Source organism: Neophocaena asiaeorientalis, unplaced genomic scaffold (assembly GCF_003031525.2).
Source record: "Neophocaena asiaeorientalis asiaeorientalis breed wild unplaced genomic scaffold, Neophocaena_asiaeorientalis_V1.1 scaffold240, whole genome shotgun sequence".
NCBI lineage: Eukaryota > Metazoa > Chordata > Mammalia > Artiodactyla > Phocoenidae > Neophocaena > Neophocaena asiaeorientalis.
The window spans coordinates 9,056,678-9,076,003 of record NW_020185331.1 but is presented as its reverse complement, the minus strand read 5'-3'; the positions used below and the strand labels follow the sequence as shown (position 1 = coordinate 9,076,003).

Below are 19,326 nucleotides of genomic sequence, written 5' to 3'. Positions count from 1 at the left end.
AGTGCCAGCCAATGTATTATTCAAAGACCTAGGAGAGAGCCACCTGGTGTGGCATAACTAGGTTTAGACGCAAGGCTTCCTTAGCCGTAATCCGGTGTCTTCCCCATACGTGACGTTATACGTATTTAGTCAATGTTGAATATCCTCTTAGACAATCACTGAAAGGTACCACTGAACCAGAATGAACAGAGCAAGCAAGAACCAATATATGGTACTCAGAAATATTCTTGATTATAATAACAATAAGCCATTACATATTAAAGTATTTGCCTTTACAGCAACTCTGTTTGTTTTTGAGTAGACCTTGCAGCCCCTTAATGTCAAAAGGGCGAGATTGAAATAAAAGATAAATGGATCCTTCAACTTCAACCCCCTGGGGATATTCAAATGATTTCTGCACAAGCACAAACACTTAGGAAGCTGATACCTACCTAATGCCATCACGTTTCCCAAGGCACTACATTAAAAGGCACTCAGTTATTCATAAGAAATATGTGGAACGTTATATACCATGCTTTGGCAAGATTTCCATGTGCTTGAAATTTCCCAATGTCAGAGCTGATTTCTGATCTCATGAATATGTAAATAATTTAAGTATTCAAGTACAAAACTGGCAATTAGAGTGGAAACCAGGGAGCTTGCTGAACGTCAACCCCAATGCTTGTTTATAAAACAAATTCTCCAGCTGAAATGCCATCTTATGCAAATGAGGAAGGCCTGTGTTCACTTTAGCTAACTTGTTTAACCAGGTTGTATCATTATTTTTCAGTTGCTACCTGAAGCAGTTTGATCTACCTGTCCCCAAATTTGAACGAAATGAGCTACAAGAATAAGGAGAAATGGACATTTTTGAATGAGTGATTGGGGTTAAGGTTTGGACAGATAGAATTATGCTTTTTGGTAGCTATTTAAACTTTGAAGTAAATTACATTTTTGCTTGTGCAATTTTTTAGCCAGTTATTTTGATCTAAATGGATTAAGATGCCTGCTTAATCCAGGCACCAGTCTGGGAAAGTTTGAAGGACACTTGACATCCTAAGAGGACATGGACCTTTTTCTTAACTGAGCTCGAGGGATATCCAGAAAAAAATTATCTCTGAGTGTGGCCCTTTAGAATCTAGTAATGGTAACATTTTCTTGTATCCTGCCTTGTCAAGCATGGCTGCTGCCAGCAGTGTTGCCAAGGAGGGGAGTGGTTTGAGAAGGAGGGAGTCTTGGCCTTGTAAATAGACATATTTTGTGAGGTTATGACTCTGTAGGTTTCATACTAAAATTTTTTTTAAATGTTATCTTTTCCAACTTCCTCCCTTCAGTACAATAGGATATTGTAAGTTCAGATTACACATGGCACATGAGGTGTTCCAAGAGATCCAGAGGCCCAGCCAGGATCTCATAGCTGGCAAGAGGAAGAGAAACCAGAAGTCAGCTACCCTTCTAAAATGACCAGGTCCCTTTACTGAGCTAGACCCTTAGTATAAAATACTATGAGATGGCTTTCCCAGGACTTCCAGACGGGAGAATTACCCTCCTCACCTCCCTTTCCCACACCCATCCTCGCTTGCTCTTTGGCCCCTTTCCACACCTCCTTTTCCCTTCAAGTGAGAAAAGCCTAGTTCCCGAGCCGGTGGAGTGGGTTCCCTCGCCCCTGCTGCTCCCACCCGGGTCCCCCCTCCAGCCATCGCTACTGCCACCACCTCAGTTCCACTCAATCGATTTTTGCTGCATGTCAACACTTATTACCAAAGAAGTGATACATTTCCTCACCACCCTCCTGTTCTCTTTGTGAACAACAACATGCATTTTCCAAGAAGTTAAGTGAAACTAAGGATCCAGTTGGTGGCCACTGAACAGAGTGAAGGGTTGGGTCCTCTAATCTTCACGAGCAACAAGGACATTTTAATCATAATGAATGGTTCAAGTACTAATATCCCACTACTCCAGGTAAACAGTTAAGAAGAACATAGGCCTCAATTCAGTATTTATCGATATAAAGGATTCTTGCCAGAATGGTGAGTTCAGTCAGTGTATTAACATTTTTGGATTGCAAAGTATAATCTGACTATGAATAGCAGGTAATTAATATACCAGAATAATACTATCAGAATCAGAGTGGATAAGAATGGTTTTCTGGGCCTGCATGCCTGCCCTCTTGCTGTGCTCCTGATTAAATAAATTAGTCCTTCCTTTCCAACTTAGTCCCTGGAAAGAAGTTTCAGCCTGAGAGCTTGTGGGATCTTAGTTCCCAGGGAGGAGGTTGGGCCCAAGCTACTGCAGTGGGAGTTCTGAGTCCAAACCACTGGACTAACAGAGAACCTCACACACCAGGGAGTATCAATCGGAGTGAGGCCTCCCAGAGGTCTTCATCTCATCACCAAGACCCAGCTCTATGCAACTGCCTACAAACTCCAGTGCTAGACATCTCAGGCCAAACAACCAGTAAGACAGGAAAGCAGCACCAACCATCAGAAAAAAAAAAAAAAAAAAAAAAAAGACAAAAAAATTTGTTGCAGAGGAAGGAGCAAGGTAAAAACCTACAAGACCAAATAAATGAAGATGAAATATGCAACCTACCTGAAAAAGAATTCAGAATAATGATAGTAGCGGTGATCAAAACTCTCGGAAACAATGGGGAAAATACAAGAAACATTTAACAAGGATCTAGAAGAGCTAAAGAGCAAACAAAGTGATGAACAACACAATTTCTGAAATTAAAAATACTCAACAAGGAATCAATAACAGAATAACTGAGGTAAAAGAAGGGATAAGTGAGCTGGAAGATAAAATGGTGGAAATAACTGCCAGGGAGCAGAATAAAGAAAAAAGAACCAAAGGAAATGAGGACAGTTGCAGAGACCTCTGGGACAACATTAAATGCACCAACATTCAAATTATAGGTATCCTAGAAGAAGAAGAAAAAAAGAAAGGGTCTGAGAAAATATTTGAAGAGATTATAGTCGAAAACTTCACTAACATGGGAAAGGAAATAGTCAAGTCCAGGAAGCGCAGAGAGTCCCAACAGGGTAAACCCAAAGAGAAACACGCCGAGACACATATTAATCAAACTATCAACAATTAAATACAAAGAAAAAATATTGAAAGCGTCAAGGGAAAAGCAACAAACAACATACAAGGAAATCCCCGTAAGGTTAACAGCTGATCTTTCAGCAGACACTCTGCAAGCCAGAATGGAGTGGCAAGATGTATTGAAAGTGATAAAAGGGAAAAACCTACACCAAGATTACTCTACCCAGCAAGGATCTCATTCAGATTTGACAGAGAAATTAAAACCTTTACAGATAAGCAAAAGTTAAGAGAATTCAGCACCACCACACCAGCTTTACAACAAGTGCTAAAGGAACTTCTCTAGGCAGGAAACACAGGAGAAGGAAAAGACCCGCAATAACAAATCCAAAACAATTAAGAAAATGGTAATAGGAACATACATATCGATAATTACCTTAAATGTAAATGGATTAAATGCTCCAACCAAAAGACATAGACTGGCTGAATGGATACAAAAACAAGACCCATATATATGCTGTCTACAGCAGACCCACTTCAGACTTACGGACACAAACAGACAGAAAGTGAGGAGATGGAAAAAGATATTCCATGCAAATGGAAATCAAAAGAAAGCTGGAGTAGCAATTCTCATATGAGACAAAATAGACTTTAAAATAAAGACTATTACAAGAGACAAAGAAGCACACTACATAATGATCAAGGGATCAACCAAGAAGAAGATATAACAATTGTAAATATTTATGCCCCCAACATAGGAGCAACCTCAATACATAAGGCACATGCTAGCAGCCATAAAAGGGAAAATCAACAGTAGCACAGTAATAGTAGGGGAATTTAATACCCCACTTTCACCAGTGGACAGATCATCCAAAATGAAAATAAATAAGGAAATACAAGCTTTAAATGATACTTTAAACAAGATGGAAATAATTGATATTTATAGGACATTCCATTCAAAAACAACAGGATACACTTTATTCTCAAGTGCTCATGGAACATTCTCCAGGATAGATCATATCTTGGGTCACAAATCAAACCTTGGTATATTTAAGAAATTGAAATCATATCAAGTATCGTTTCTGACCACAATGCTATGAGAATAGATATCAATTACAGGAAAAAAACTAAAAAATACAAACACGTGGAGGCTAAACAATATGCTACTAAATAACCAAGAGATCACTGAAGAAATCAAAGAGGAAATCAAAAAATGCCTAGAAACAAATGACAATGAAATCACAATGACCCCAAACCTATGGGATGCAGCAAAAGCAGTTCTAAGAGGGAAGTGTATAGCAATACAATCCTACCTCAAGAAACAGGAAACATCTCAAATAAACAACCGAACCTTACACATAAAGCAATTAGAGAAAGAAGAACAAAAAAACCCCAAAGTTAGCAGAAGGAAAGAAATCATAAAGATCAGATCAGAAATAAATGAAAAAGAAACAAAAGAAATAATAGCAAAGATCAATAAAACTAAAAGCTGGTTCTTTGAGAAGATAAACAAGATTGATAAACCATTAGCCAGACTTATCAAGAAAAAAAGGGAGAAGACTCAAATCAACAGAATTAAATGAAACAGGAGAAGTAACAACTGACACTGCAGAAAAACAAAGGATCATGAGTGATTACTACAAGCAGCTGTATGCCAATAAAATGGACAACCTGGAAGAAATAGACAAATTCTTAGAAAAGCACAACCTTCCATGACTGAACCAGGAAGAAATACAAAATATAAACAGACGAGTCACAAGTACTGAAATTGAAACTGTGATTAAAAATCTTCCAACAAACAAAGGCCCAGGACCAGGCGGCTTCACAGGAGAATTCTACCAAACATTTAGAGAAGAACTAACACCTATCCTTCTCAAACTCTTCCAAAATAGAGCAGAGGAAGGAATACTCCCAAACTCATTCTATGAGGCCACCATCACCCTGATACCAAAACCAGACAAAGATGTCACAAAAAAAACTACAGGCCAATATCACTGATGAACATAGATGCAAAAATTCTCAACAAAATACTAGCAAACAGAATACAACAGCACATTAAAAGGTTCCTACACCATGATCAAGTGGAGTTTATCCCAGGATGCAAGGATTCTTCAGTATATGCAAATCAACCAATGTAATACACCATATTAACAATTTGAAGGATAAAAACCATATGATAATCTCAATAGATGCAGAAAAAGCTTTTGACAAAATTCAACACCATTTATGATAAAAACTCTCCAGAAGTTGGGCATAGAGGGAAATTACCTCAACATAATAAAGGCCATATATGACAAACCCACAGCCAACATCATTCTCAATGGTGAAAAACTGAAGCCATTTCCACTAAGATCAGGAACAAGACAAGGGTGCCCACTCTCACCACTATTATTCAACATAGTTTTGGAAGTTTTAGCCATGGCAGTCAGAGAAGAAAAAAATAAAAGGAATCCAAATCATCAAAGAAGTAAAGCTGTCACTGTTTGCAGATGACATGATACTATACATAGAGAATCCAAAAGATGCTACCAGAAAACTACTAGAGGTAATCAATGAATTTGGTAAAGTAGCAGGATACAAAATTAATGCACAGAAATCTCTTGCATTCCTATACACTAATGATGAAAAATCTGAAAGAGAAATTAAGGAGACACTCCCGTTTACCACTGCAATAAAACAAATAAAATACCTAGGAATAAAGCTACCTAAGGAGACAAAAGACCTGTATGCATAAAACTATAAGACACTGATGAAATAAATTAAAGATGACAGAAACAGATGGAGAGATGTTCCATGTTCTTGGATTGGAAGAATCAACATTGTGAAAATTACTATACTACTCAGAGCGATCTACAGATTCAGTGCAATCCCTATCAAACTACCAATGGCATTTTTCCCAGAACTAGAACAAAAAGTTGCACAATTTGTATGGAAACACAGAAGACCCTGAATAGCCAAAACAATCTCGAGAAAGAAAAACAAAGCTGGAGGAATCAGGCTCCTGGACTTCAGACTATACTACAAAGCTACAGTAATCAAGACAGTGTGGTTCTGGCAGAAGAACAGAAATATAGATCACTGGAACAGGATAGAAAGACCAGAGATAAACCCATGCACAATATGGTCACCTTATCTTTGATAAAGGAGGTAATAATATGCAGTGGAGAAAAGACAGCCTCTTCAATAAGTGGTGCTGGGAAAACTGGATAGCTACATGTAACAGAATGAAATTAGACCACTCCATAACACCATACACAAAAATAAACCCAAAATGGATTAAAGACCTAAATGTAAGGCCAGACACTATCAAACTCTTAGAGGAAAACATAGGCAGAACACTATATGACATAAATCACAGCAAGATCCTTTTTCACCCATCTCCTAGAGAAATGGAAATAAAAACAAAAATAAACAAATGGGACCTAATGAAACTTCAAAGTTTTTGCACAGCAAAGGAAACCATAAACAAGACGAAAAGACAACCCTCAGAACGGGAGAAAATATTTGCAAATGAAGCAACCGACAAATGATTAATCTCCAAAATATACTAGCCTGTCATGCAGCACCATACCAAAAAAAAAAGACCAACCCAATCCAAAAATGGGCAGAAGACCTAAATAGTCATTTCTCCAAAGAAGATATACAGATTGCCAACAAACACATGAAAAGATGCTCAACATCACTAATCATTAGAGAAATGCAAATCAAAACTACAATGATGTGTCACTTCACACCAGTCAGAATGGCCATCATCAAAAAATCTGCAAAGAATAAATGCTGGAGAGGGTGTGGAGAAAAGGGAACCCTCTTGCACTGTTGGTGGGAATGTAAATTGATGCAGCCACTATAGAGAACAGCATGGAGGTTCCTTAAAAAACTAAAAATGGAACTACCATACGACCGAGCAATCCCACTACTGGGCATATACCCTGAGAAAATCGTAATTCAAAAAGAATCATGTACCACAAGGTTTATTGCAGCACTATTTACAATAGCCAGGACATGGAAGCAACCTAAGTGTCCACTCCACTGACAGATGAATGGATAAAGATGTGGTACATATATACAATGGAATATGACTCAGCCATAAAAAGAAACGAAATTGAGTTATTTGTAGTGAGTTGGATGGACCTAGAGTCTGTCATACAGAGTGAAGTAAGTCAGAAAGAGAACAACAAATACCATATGCTAACAAATATATATGGAATCTAAAAAGAAAAATTGGTTCTAAATGAACCTTGGGGCAGGACAGGAATAAAGGCACAGATGTAGAGAATGGACTTGAGGACATGGGGAGGGGCAAGGGTAAGCTGGAACGAAGGGAGAGAGTAGCATTGACGTATATACACTAGCAAATGTAAAATGGCTAGCTAGTGGGAAGCAGCTGCATGGCACAGGGAGATCAGCTTGGTGCTTTGTGACCACCTAGAGGGGTGGGATAAGGAGCGTGGGAGGAAGCCGCAAGAGGGAAGGGATATGGGGATATACGTATGCATGTAGCTGATTCACTTTGTTCTACAGTAGAAAATAACGCAACACTGTAAAGCAATTATACTCCAATAAAGATGTTAAAAAAAATTCTATGAGATAGAGTCACAAATTCTGATCTGAAAGGCTCTCACTCTCTTGACTTGCTTAATTCCAATGCCTGCCTGGCTGATCTAAGTATAGCCATGATGAGAAAATGTCCCAGAACAAGAAGACTTGTGATCCAAAGCCAAACCACCTCAGCTACTCCAGGAAAGGCCATGCTAAGCAATATCCAACCTCAGAGGCTGGATACATGGATGCATTGTTTAGGGTCCTTCCTTGGCTTCCTGAAAGTCAGGAGGAAAAAAGCAATAACAAGTTCTTCTCCTTGCCATTCCTCCTTTCCTCAGGGCCTGTGGACAGCTCAGGCTAGAGGCAGTAATCAGCAGAAAGGGGAGAGTGTGAGAACTAGTATTGACCTTTTACTCTGTGGGAAGCTTTATGCCAGACTTTGCACATTGATACCTCAACTCTATTCTTACATGAAACATCAGATGTATCATTATGCCAGTTAGAATTTGGGGAATCTGAGGCTCTGAAAGGTTAAGAAAATTCCCAAGGTGGTTGGTATAGCCAGGAGTCTTATCCAGGTTTGACCCTCTTCACTCAGTCCTCGCTGCACCAAAACGCTTGCCTCCCTACAAAAGCCATTGCGATCCTTTTCTTTTTTTCCTTTTCTTTAATGGCCAATTTTTTTTTCTATTTTTATGTAACCATCTTTCCACTCTCCAACCTACCGTGAGACCTGTTCTCTCTGACAGATGCACTAGTACACATTTCAAGAGCTGAGTTCCACAGCAGAGAGAAAACTGTTGTTTGAAGATCACACAGCAGAGGAAGGGAGAGGGAGGGACCGGCAAGTCAGAGGGTCATTGCCCCTGGCTGCTTCCCAGGCAGCCAGCAGTCCCTTGTGAACCCTCAGACCAGCTTGTGACTGAAACACTGTGACCCCTGCTCATCTCTTCCAACCTTGCACCAGCTCTAGCCCCAGGGGTCTGTGTGTAAAATCTCCCCCTGCCCAGGTAAAATGACTGGAGCTTTCAGAAGTGACCCTCTCTGTAAGCTGGTGCAGTCACTATGGAAAACAGTATGGAGATTCATTAAAAAACTAAAAAGAGAGCTACCATATGATCCAGCAATCCCACTCCTGAGCATTTATCCAGAAAAGATGAAAACTCTGATTCAAAAAGATAAATGTGCCCCAGTGTTCATAGCAGCACTATTTACAACAGCCAAGACATGGAAGCAACCTAAATGCCCATTGACGAATGGATGAAGAAGATGTGGTATACATATACACACATGCACACACAATGGACTGTTTATTACTCAGCCATGAAAAAGAATGAAATAATGTCATTTGCAGCAACATGGATGGACCTAGAGGTTATCATACTAAGAGAAGTAAGTCTGACAGAGAAAGACAAATATATGATATTGCTTATATGTGGAATCTAAAAAAATGATACAAATGAAGTTATTTACAAAACAGAAACAGACTCACAGACATAGAAAACAAACTTATGGTTACCGAAGGGGAAAAGGGGAGTGGGGGGAAGGATAAATTAGGAGTTTGGGATTAACAGATACACACTACTATATATATAAAATTGATAAGCAACAAGGTCCTACTATACATCACAGGGAACTATATTCAATGTCTTGTAATAACCTATAAAGGAAAAGAATATGAAAAGGAATACATATATGTAAAAAGAATATGTATATGAAAAAGAATATATACATGCATATATATAACTGAACCACTTTGCTGTACGCCAAAAACTAACACAACATTGTAAATCAACTATATTTCAATAATAAGTAAATTAAAAAGCAAAAATAAATAAATAAATAAAAAATAAATCAGTGGTCCTTGGAATGATTAGATTAAATATCTGGATATTCCAGAAAAGCATCTAAAGCCCATCATTCAAATTTAAGACAAAATTTATAGTTCCCTGTGTGTATATAGCACAGGGAACTGTATTCAACATCTTGCGATAACCTATAATAGAAAAGAATCTGAAAAAGAGTATATATATATAGAGAGAGAGAGACACTCACATATATATATATCTGAACCACTTTGCTGTACACCTGAAACTAACACAGCATTGTAAATCAGCTATATCTCAATTAAAAGAAAACGTGACCCTCTCTTACGCTCTACTTCTAGTCAGATGTTTTTCCTTTTAAAATTTTGTTATTATTTTGTTATTGTTTTGTTATTGTCTTTCCTCCTTCCCACACCCAGGGGCCCTGACTCCCCCAGGCACCCATCTCTTCCCTGCCCTGATGCAGTCACCTTCTAACTGATCTCTCTCCTCTGTTCCATCTTCACTCGGCTAATGGATCCATCTTACGGAGGCACACTTCCAGTTATGTCCCAAGTGACAATTTTCTCCTCCTGCTTATTTTTGTCTCTCAGAACCTGCTGAGCTTCATCATATATTCATTTAAATAATGGTATGATTACATGGTTATTGAGGGCTATTCATTTTTTCCCATCAGTGTCTTGATATTGGGGATCTGTGATACAGATCTTTACTAGCTTCTAATTATTTTACTTATCTTCCGTTTATTTCCATATCTATATTATAGAAGCTTTAAGGCCGAGAGTCCATTTGAAATTTCCCTAAGTACCTCCAGACGTGGGAGCACAGGAAGAGTCCGTGAACTGAACTGGTCCACAGCCACATATTGACGCTTGTTGCCCAGCCAGCCCCAGTTCCATATGTCGAATCCCCCAAGCCTGCCTCAAAGTGCCAAACACAGCTATGGGGTATGTGACAGACTTCGGTGACAGCTGGGGAATGGCCAGTGACAGATTTGATAAATCCAGCCTTCAGAGAGATTGATGGAGCCGGTGACATGTCATCATTCCTGCTCTCTCTTCATCAGCAAAGCCTGAGCGCTCAGCCTTGGTGCCCTTGTTTTTTGACCTTTGGGAACAGTCTCCATTAGCTCCCCGCAAGTTATGGTAGGATTGCATTCATCTAGTCTGCTCCCAGGCCATGTTTATAGCCTCTACTCCCACTTCACTTCCCTTTATGCACCTCCACCAAACTGGGTCTCTTGAAGTTGACAAAAGAAGAACAAAGATACCGCTCTAACCTTTGCTGCTCTGTTTATTTGCTCAGACTGACCCACTTGCCCTGGAACACTCTTTTCTCACATCTTCAAACTAAGAACTTTTTACTGTATTCCTAGTCCCACCTTGAAAGCTTTGGCAGATCCCCAGCTTCTTCCTGTCTTACATAAGCCACCATAACACTCTGGACAAAATATAACAACACTTACTATACTTTGTGTGTGATATCCCCTGAGAAGCTAGCTTTTTCTCTGGGGAACTTAATCTCTCGGGGTTTGGGGGAGCTGGTCTGGGATGGGTCATCATGGTTCTCTATCTATCCCTGTACCCACTGGCCAAGGAGAAGGCTTGTGTCAGCGCTGGGTGGAATTTTAGGTCCTTTATAATGTGATTTCCCCTAAGAGTGGGTTCTGGCTTCCTGTGCTGTGCAACTAGAGCAGCAGAGCTTATCTCTGAAGACCATGGATTTCTCTCCAATCCCATCAACCAAAGACTGAAACATGCTGTCACTCTTACCCTCTTACCTTCTACCAAATGGTGTCCTTGCACCAATTTCCTAGCTGCAGAAGAAAATTCCTGATGTGTACCTATCTAACGATCTAAAATGAGGGGCTGCACTCATCTGATTTAGAACTGTTGAGAAGACTTTTTGGAGACAGTGGTGCTTGCAAGCTTTTGCATTAACACAAGGAAGTGAATTTCTATTCAGAGAAAGATGCCACTCTGCTAGGGACTCAACCAAAATGTGAATGGTAAGAAGATGGAAAGTGAAAGTTGGAAACAGCTGCTCTCATACCCCACTTCTTTCGGCCCATCTTAATCTGCTATAGTTTAGGTACCCTGAGCAAAGTCAATGAATCTCACTTTTGCCCACCTCCAAGCTACTTGTCCTCCTGTGGCCTCTCTCTTTATTCTCCCTTGGAACCTGTGCCCCTCAGCCAACTTGCAGCCCTGCAGGCCTCTGGAGCATGACACCAGAGATGATTGTACAATTGGTTAAAAGCTCATAATAAAACCAACCCTTGAAACTGGATCCTTTGCAATTAACTGTATTTTTATCTGCACTCGTCTTATAGCAGACAAAGGCAGATGGCAGGAAAACAAGTCAATGTAAGAGATGTCAAAAAAATATATATAGGAGAAGGAAGGAAGAAAGGAAGGAAGGAAAGAAGAAAGGGAGGGAGGGAGGGAGGGATGAAGGATGGGCTAAATCTTCAGAGGAGGAGCATGACAAGAAGTGTTGACAGCCCCAGACCAGCATAATAAGGAAGTAGAGGGTTGGGCCCTGAGGCTGCTAATAGGTCTTGAGCATAGATGAACAATGGGTTTGTCCTCATTAAGTTGTATCTACTGAGATGGGGAAGTGATCTCAGCTAGTTTAGAGTGATTCTAAACAGGAAGGATTGTCTGCCCTGCATTCTTAGTTAACCAGAATCCTTCCCCCCTCCTTTTCTAAAATGTCTACTCGGTTTTTTCCCAATATTTTGTACCAGTGTTAGGAAAACAAAACTAAACTAAACCCCTCCAAGAATGGCCTTTGGGGGTTCGTGACAGAGGGTTAGTAGATGAGCAGCGCTCTCCTAAAACTAGTAGAAATATTCTCTTCCTCCCCCTGATCTTTCTACCTCACTCGTTCTCTAGGCTTGGCACTGCTGGAGAAAGCGGCCGATGCTTTCTCTGATGTGACAGATAGTAATGATATTTCTTAGTTCTGTGTTCTGACAGAGCTGAGAAACCTTGGAGCCGGAGACAGACAGGGAGGGAAATAAATCTTGCTTAGGTGCTGCCAGCACTATGAATTTTATTAAAGGACATTGACTCGTTCAACAGGGAAAGGCTTCCACTGGTGGCTGAGAGAGTCATTGGGTAAAAAAGGTTTTGATCGCAGTTTTTAGTGGAGGAAAACTTTGCTGCCGGACTCTGCAGGTTTAATTAGCACATTATCTTGGATGGCTGTGAGTTGTTTTCTTCTCTTCTTGGTATAACATCAGGCTGGACAATTAACTTCTTAGGGAGAAAAGGTTTGAAATAGTAGGTGAAATGTATAGAGCAGCTCTGTCTAGGGGTGAATATTCAAGACCTTGCCTGCAAGTCCTTGCAAGTTTCAAACGTACTGATATTTATAGTTTTGTTTGTTGGTTTTAGGTACAGACCTCTAGCTACGGATCCATGGAAGTAAAACATATTCCTCTGCTAAATTACCTTTGTCTGTCTGTTGGGAAACCTGAGTGTTTTACTAGGTAGATCCATTACTAGGTAATTTGCATGATGTAAAGTCAATAGTTTTTTTTTCTACCTGCATCATCTACTATGTGCTAGGCGCTCTATAGACACAGAAGGATGGGATTCCAGACACCTAAAAACTTTGTGATCTCATCAAAGAGGCAGTGAGTGATCTCAGATATTTTAGAGTGATTTTAGATAGGAAGGAATTTCTGCCTTGCATTAATAAAAGGCTCTCTTGAAAGGCTGCTAAGAAAGTTAAATATAAATATGTGGACTACAGTTTGATAGCATTCCTTGTGCCATAGTTCTTTGGAAATGAGGCCCCTGGGAAATCTCGGTGTGTAGGAGAGGGTTCATAGAAAAGATGTCCTCTGATCTGGACTGAAAAAGAAGACTGGCATTGAGGTAGGCAAGTCTTGAAGCCACCTCTGCCAGAGTGGGTAGCACCAGTGAAGGCATGGCAGGAGGCACGTGCCCACGTGCGAGTGGAAAGGTGAGGAAGCGAGTCCACTGGCACTAAAGCGCACCTTTTGAGATAGGAAACTATAAAAGATGTCACTGAGCTAATAAGAGAGACTTGGTTTATTGGATTGTTTGGTGTACCCACTGCTTGAGGGGCCTCTGGATGCTCACCAATAACAAAGCATCCCCTTGAAGAGGATAAAAACAGATATCATGGGACATACCTGACTGGTCCACAGGTTCTGAATCCAAGCCTAGGGGGATCAATTAAAAAAGACATAGAAGAAAAACAGTATAGACACACAGACGCTGGAACCCAACAGTTCCTCACAGAGATGAATTCTGTGTAAAGGCAGAGATGGCAATCCCTTGGTGTAGCCTTCGGAGAGCTCAGAGTTTATATATGATTTTCAGAATATATGTGGCGAGTCTAGCCTTCACAGAGAATTATTATTATTTCAAACCACCCTGATTCTCTTACATTTGCATAAATCTTTGTATATAAATATAGGTATTAACATACGTTTATAAATAGATATAGGCACACACAGTGGTGTGATCTCTGTTTCCTTTAAACTTGTAGAAAGCAGTGCAGCTCTGGGTTTCAATTAAAAAAGATGGTGCAAGCGGAGAGGAAGTATCAGACACTCCGGATCAAGTGCTTGCTGTTGTAATCCAAGTCTGAATATTAAAATGCAAGTGTTCAGGACATGCTGGGAAACAAGAAGCAGGACGTGCACCCTCTGGCTGCTTGGGTTCTGAATCAAGACGGAGGATATTGTCTTATCTTCTGTTATCTCTAGGAGGGGAGCTGTCTCCCCATTTCTCCTTGGTGCTCTTAAAATGAATCAAGCATGAAATGTACCCAGGAAACCTTTCTCCCTCAGACATGATGGGGCGGAGAAAAATAATAAGACTTGAAAGAAGCCACAGGTTCTTCTTGGCCGGATGCCCAAATACTCTGTAGTTGGGGCCAAGTGAGCTGCTCGCTTTGGTAGCCAAATATTTCAGCCTTTTTTTGACTTCAGGATGTGTTCTGATCCAGTGGATACAATGTCGTAGTAGCAAGCTCTTCCAAGGGTCAGTAAGTACCCACTTGAGCTGACTTATTTCTTGGACATGGCTGGTACATATGCAGCCTTGGTGAGTCACTTGGTGAGTCATTTGACCCTTCACTGAGTGCTGGGACTGGAGAGGGAGGAAGGTCATAGTACTCAGTGCAGAGTGACTCACCATCCATTCACTGTGGGATTTGGCAAATGCAGTGGTGGACGACTGCGATGTGAGTGGGTTACAGACCAGGCACATAGAAAGGAGATGTTCCAAATGATACTTTTCAAATCAGCAGCCAAATGTCCATGGGAACCAGAATCCCTAGAGTAATAGGAATCTCTGGGTTGCCATCAGAGGATACTTCTAGAGGCAGAAAAGGTTCCATGGTGCTCTAAAAATTACTGGAGAAGAGCAGGGGTATGGAGCAAGCCAGCAATGAAGAACGAGATGTAGGAGAAGAAAGACCTTTGGAGGGGAAGGAGTATTTGGAGGGTTAGACCCTGTCTCTTGAGAAGTGTTTCCTTGCAGTTGCCCTTGGAAAGCACTGAAGCAGTGTAGCTACTGACTTGAAATCTTCAATAACCATCAGTAACATGGCCGTGATACTGGGAGTGATGGTGTGCGGATTAAATGAGGGAATGCAGGAGAAGCACTTGGATCATAGTAAGACCTTAGTCCATGTGAGCTGCTGTTAGAGCCTGCTTCCTTTTTAAAAAACCAACACTGGCTCCTCTTCCCTGCAGGATCGATTCTGGTCTCCCTAACTTGGCCTTCAAAGCCTTTTTCAAGTTGCCCTCAACATTTTCATCTAAATTTATTTAGATAAGCCAGGCTTATTCATATACCGTCCCTGCATTTCTCACCTTTGACCCACGTTGTTCCCGTTGTGAGTAATGCCCGTCCCATTTTTGTCAGTTTGAATTCTGCCATTCATTCAGATCCCAGTTGACTCCCCACATATCTCGGAAGCATCCCTGATTGACTTCTGAGTCTCCTTCCTTTGCGTTCCTTTATCACTGGTGGCAGCCTCATTATTTCAGTCAGGTTTTGGCTATACTGTTGGCTTTCTGAGAGCCAGGTCTAGATTTTGGACTTCTTTGTATTCCAGACAACAGTCTGCCTATGGTGGGGCCAGCGGTACAGTTCACCAGGCAAAACGGGGTATGAATCCCAGTTCACTCTAATATTTAGTGGCATGTGATTTCCAACAAATCACTTAATCTTTGTGAGCTTCAGTTTGCTCAACTGTAAAATGGGCATATTAATGTCTACCTTGCAGAATGTACGTGGGGAGTGGAACTGATACGCAGAGCACTCATCTGGCATAGAATGGGTGCTAAATAAATGGTAGATATTATTATTGTTGATAATAATAATCCAGTGAACTGATGTTTGTGCGTTCAGTGTACCGTAAAGTCGTGGTGTTGAATACTTTCTGTTGTCCACAGTTATACAGCTCTGCTGAATTTGGGAGAAGGTGGCAGCTTGTCCAGGAAGGGGTCATACCGAACAGGTTCTACTGGTAAGTCTCACTCTATTTTCTAGCACATTTAAGATACCACCTGTGAAAATGAGCATTGGAATCTTTTCCTCACCCAGAACTCTCACGTGAATTCTGTTCTTATTGGGTTACGCACACATCCCCTAGGGCAGAAGGTGACATTGGGGTGGTAAACATCTTAAGGGAATGTTAAAGCAGTGTCATAAATCACTTCACAAACCCAACATAGATAACTGAAGATTAATGGACAACAGGGGCTTTGTAACTGTTGTTTTGTTATATTTTGATGAGACTTTGAGACAGACACTTAAGAACATTTTAATAGTGACTTTTATTGCTAAAAGCATGATACACACATATACGGCATGTTCATATAAAGGTTTTCAGTGTAAATAAGTAGATCTTATTTAGTCTAAAAGCAGATCCTCTTCCCATACCTGCTTTCAAGTCTTCTAGACATTCTCATCATCTTATGGGGCACAACCATTGTTTTTCATTTCTTACTTATCCTTCCATAAATGTTCTCTGAATTACTAAATGCATGTAAATATTAATATACATATTAGTAATTGTTTTTTCTTAGTCAGCTTTGACTGCTATAACAAAATACCATAGACTGGGTGGCTTGAACAACACAGAAAAGAAGGAGGCAAAGAAAGTAATATTCTGTTTTTGTCTTTTTTTTTACCTCCTGAGCCCACCCCCCTGGTTAAATTAGAGGTGGCCTCCCTCCCTGGGTTACTACAATTGAAAAGAAGGGATAATACAAGTTCCTTTCAGCTTCTGAGTTTCCAAGGGCCTAGATCCCAGCAAAATAAGAACAAAGTATGAAGTATTCTAGTGTAATGTTGACATTACTTATCAATCGCTTTTGAATTTACAACCTAAGCCCTATAAAAGACGTGATTCTGCCTTATCCTAATTTATCTAATCTGCCTATGGAAAAGGCATCTAGGTTGTTTCCAGACTTCTGCTAGTATGAACAGTGCCCTGCAGAGCTGGCTCAGACAAGAGTTTAAATATCCCTTGTTCACATCATTGAGAATCATTGGCGCAATGACCTTTTCGGAGCCAGTGAGCTTCCTGCAGCTAGGACAGTAAAAGTTGTCTCCCCTTTACTCCTCCTGAAATCACACTGCCTCTCACCATGCCTTGGGACTTCCATGTACCTAATAGCTTCCCCCACCACTCCAATTGTCTCACTTCTAAGAGGAATGCATTTTTATCTTTCTTATTTTCAAACACTGCCCTAAGACCCTGTGGGATTTGAAAGCCAGAGAACAGATAAATCTCTTAAAACACTAGTGAAACTGCCTGAAAAAGTAAAAGACAAGTTATTTGCAAACAAACTGGCTCAAAGTTAACACACAGAGACTTCTATATGGAAAGATACTTTCTCTTCCCGCATCACAGAGACATTGATAACTAAATAGGGTTTCTGTTGCTTAGAACTTATTCACCTCTTCCCTGCTGCTCCCACTCAGGAATGGCTGAAGCTTTGTTTTTGGCATCTAAGTTGGATGCCCTTCTCCAGGAATTCAGTTGTAGCTGTCACTGCGTCTCCCTTCTCTGATCAGCATTTCTTCTCTTCCTCACTTATTCATTCTGTCCCTTATTCATGAGATACCTTGCATCTCCATGTGTTTTGCCTGTAAATTATAAAGTCACTTTTTGGAAAGCAGGTCCATATTTTTTTCTCTTTTACTGGGTGTTATACGTTCATAGAAAGGCCTCAGAGAATAAATAAATAAAAGACCAAACTAAATTAATGTGGTTCCCCTGGTTTAACCCGGAAATGAAGTTGATGCTTTGCCAGCGAGAAGGTATGAGGGACCAGTCATTCCTTAAGTCCTGCTTCCAAGTGACTGAATATATCTGCACGTGGACCCAGCAACTGAAGGCAGAAAGTTGCAGTTCTCAAATGACTGGAGAGAAGTTTGTTCCAACCAATAGAAACAAAGAAAAACATTGACCAAAAAAACCAAAAAAAAAAACAAAAACGGATGAGAGAATTTCCCATGTTAAGCGGTACATGGTACACAGTATCTTCTAGCTCACTGAAGGGCTTATTTACACACAGCTTTGGGAGGTGAACAAATCCATCATTGCTTTGGCTGGTAGTAATTGAACCATTCTTATCTGTTCTTGGAATGGGGTCCTTCTATCTGTAAGCCTGATTATCAAAGCCCTTGTAACCAAATGTTATTTCATTATCTTTATCAAAACTAAACACATGATCATATATAAATTCTAATTAATCTGTCTGTTGAGTGAAATGAATGATACCCCTGCTCTGCCTCTGGGAATGGAGTCTCTCCATTCAAGTCCTGATATTGTGATAGGCATTATTCAAACTTAAGCAATTTGATCCTCAGAACAATTCTATGAAGTAAGCATTGCATTATCATCCCTAACAGATCGGGAACTTTTGGCATGGAGAGGTCGAGTAATTTAGCCAAGGTCACACAGCCAGAAAGTGGCAGAGCCGGGATTCACATGCAGGCGGAATGGCTTCAAAGCCCGTGAGCTACTAAATCAGTGGACTCTATTGCTTAGGCCTCTTGGAATTTTTTTTTCTGGGCTGCAGCTGTGAGCCCTAGAAATCTAGCCCATTCAGGCAGATGAGTAGAGAAAATCCAAAGCTCTTTTGGCCACCATGCCTGTGTGTGTCTCTCTCCAGCTGGGCTTGGCAAATGGCCTCCTTGGGTTCTTTAAGCTAGGTTGGTTTTTCCAGAGAAAGCATGAGACCTTGTAAACTGCCCAGTGCACATTGACTGTTGATGAAATCTCTCGGTCTCTGGCCACATGGTCTGTATTTTCTGACTCTGAGCAGCTTCCAAAGGCTGGCAGAAAAGGTGTCGTTCAAGGCAGTATTTATTAGACTCCTGGAAATCAGTTGCTTCAAATTACATAAGAACTATAGGGCTATCTAGGATTATTCAGTGAGCGTAATTGAAAGAAGCTCTCATTAATCATTTCTGCTTGAAGCCTGGCTGTGGGAGTGCAGAGGTGACTAAGGGGAACTTTTCTAGTGCTAAATTGAATTGACGAGTGACCCTGGGTAATAATATAGCGTTTCCCACGGAGAAAAATGAAGATGAATTCATATCTTTTCCTCATCACCTAGTACACTTAAGAAATATCTTTATTTTGGGTGGCAGTAGTAATGCCACCCCTGGAAGTAATCAATGGCAATTGTGAAACAGTTATGGAGTTGAACAGTTTATCCTTATATTCACGGTGGTTGTTGGTAGTACTCTCATACTGACATACATATGAACTTTCTTCCAAGGAGTTTAAATCGCTCCCGAAACTGATTTACATGTTTAGGGCATCTTATAAAACATATTTTAGCACAATATTGCCCTTAATAGAATAGGTGTCTTTTTATTCAACTAACTGCTATAGCAGTCTTGTTCTTTACTATGTCAGAAATCAA

At 40.4% G+C, this 19,326-nt stretch overlaps 1 protein-coding gene across 4 annotated transcripts in view; it reads left to right on the top strand.

Annotated features, from left to right (window-relative positions):
• SORCS1 (sortilin related VPS10 domain containing receptor 1) overlaps nucleotides 1-19,326 on the top strand; it is a 539,290-nt gene that overhangs the window by 341,262 nt on the left and 178,702 nt on the right. For all 4 annotated transcript variants that reach the window (XM_024734898.1, XM_024734896.1, XM_024734899.1 and 1 more), the window contains exon 5: nucleotides 15,835-15,908. In XM_024734898.1, coding sequence (XP_024590666.1) covers nucleotides 15,835-15,908 — 74 coding nt within the window. The remainder of the gene's footprint in view (nucleotides 1-15,834; nucleotides 15,909-19,326) is intronic.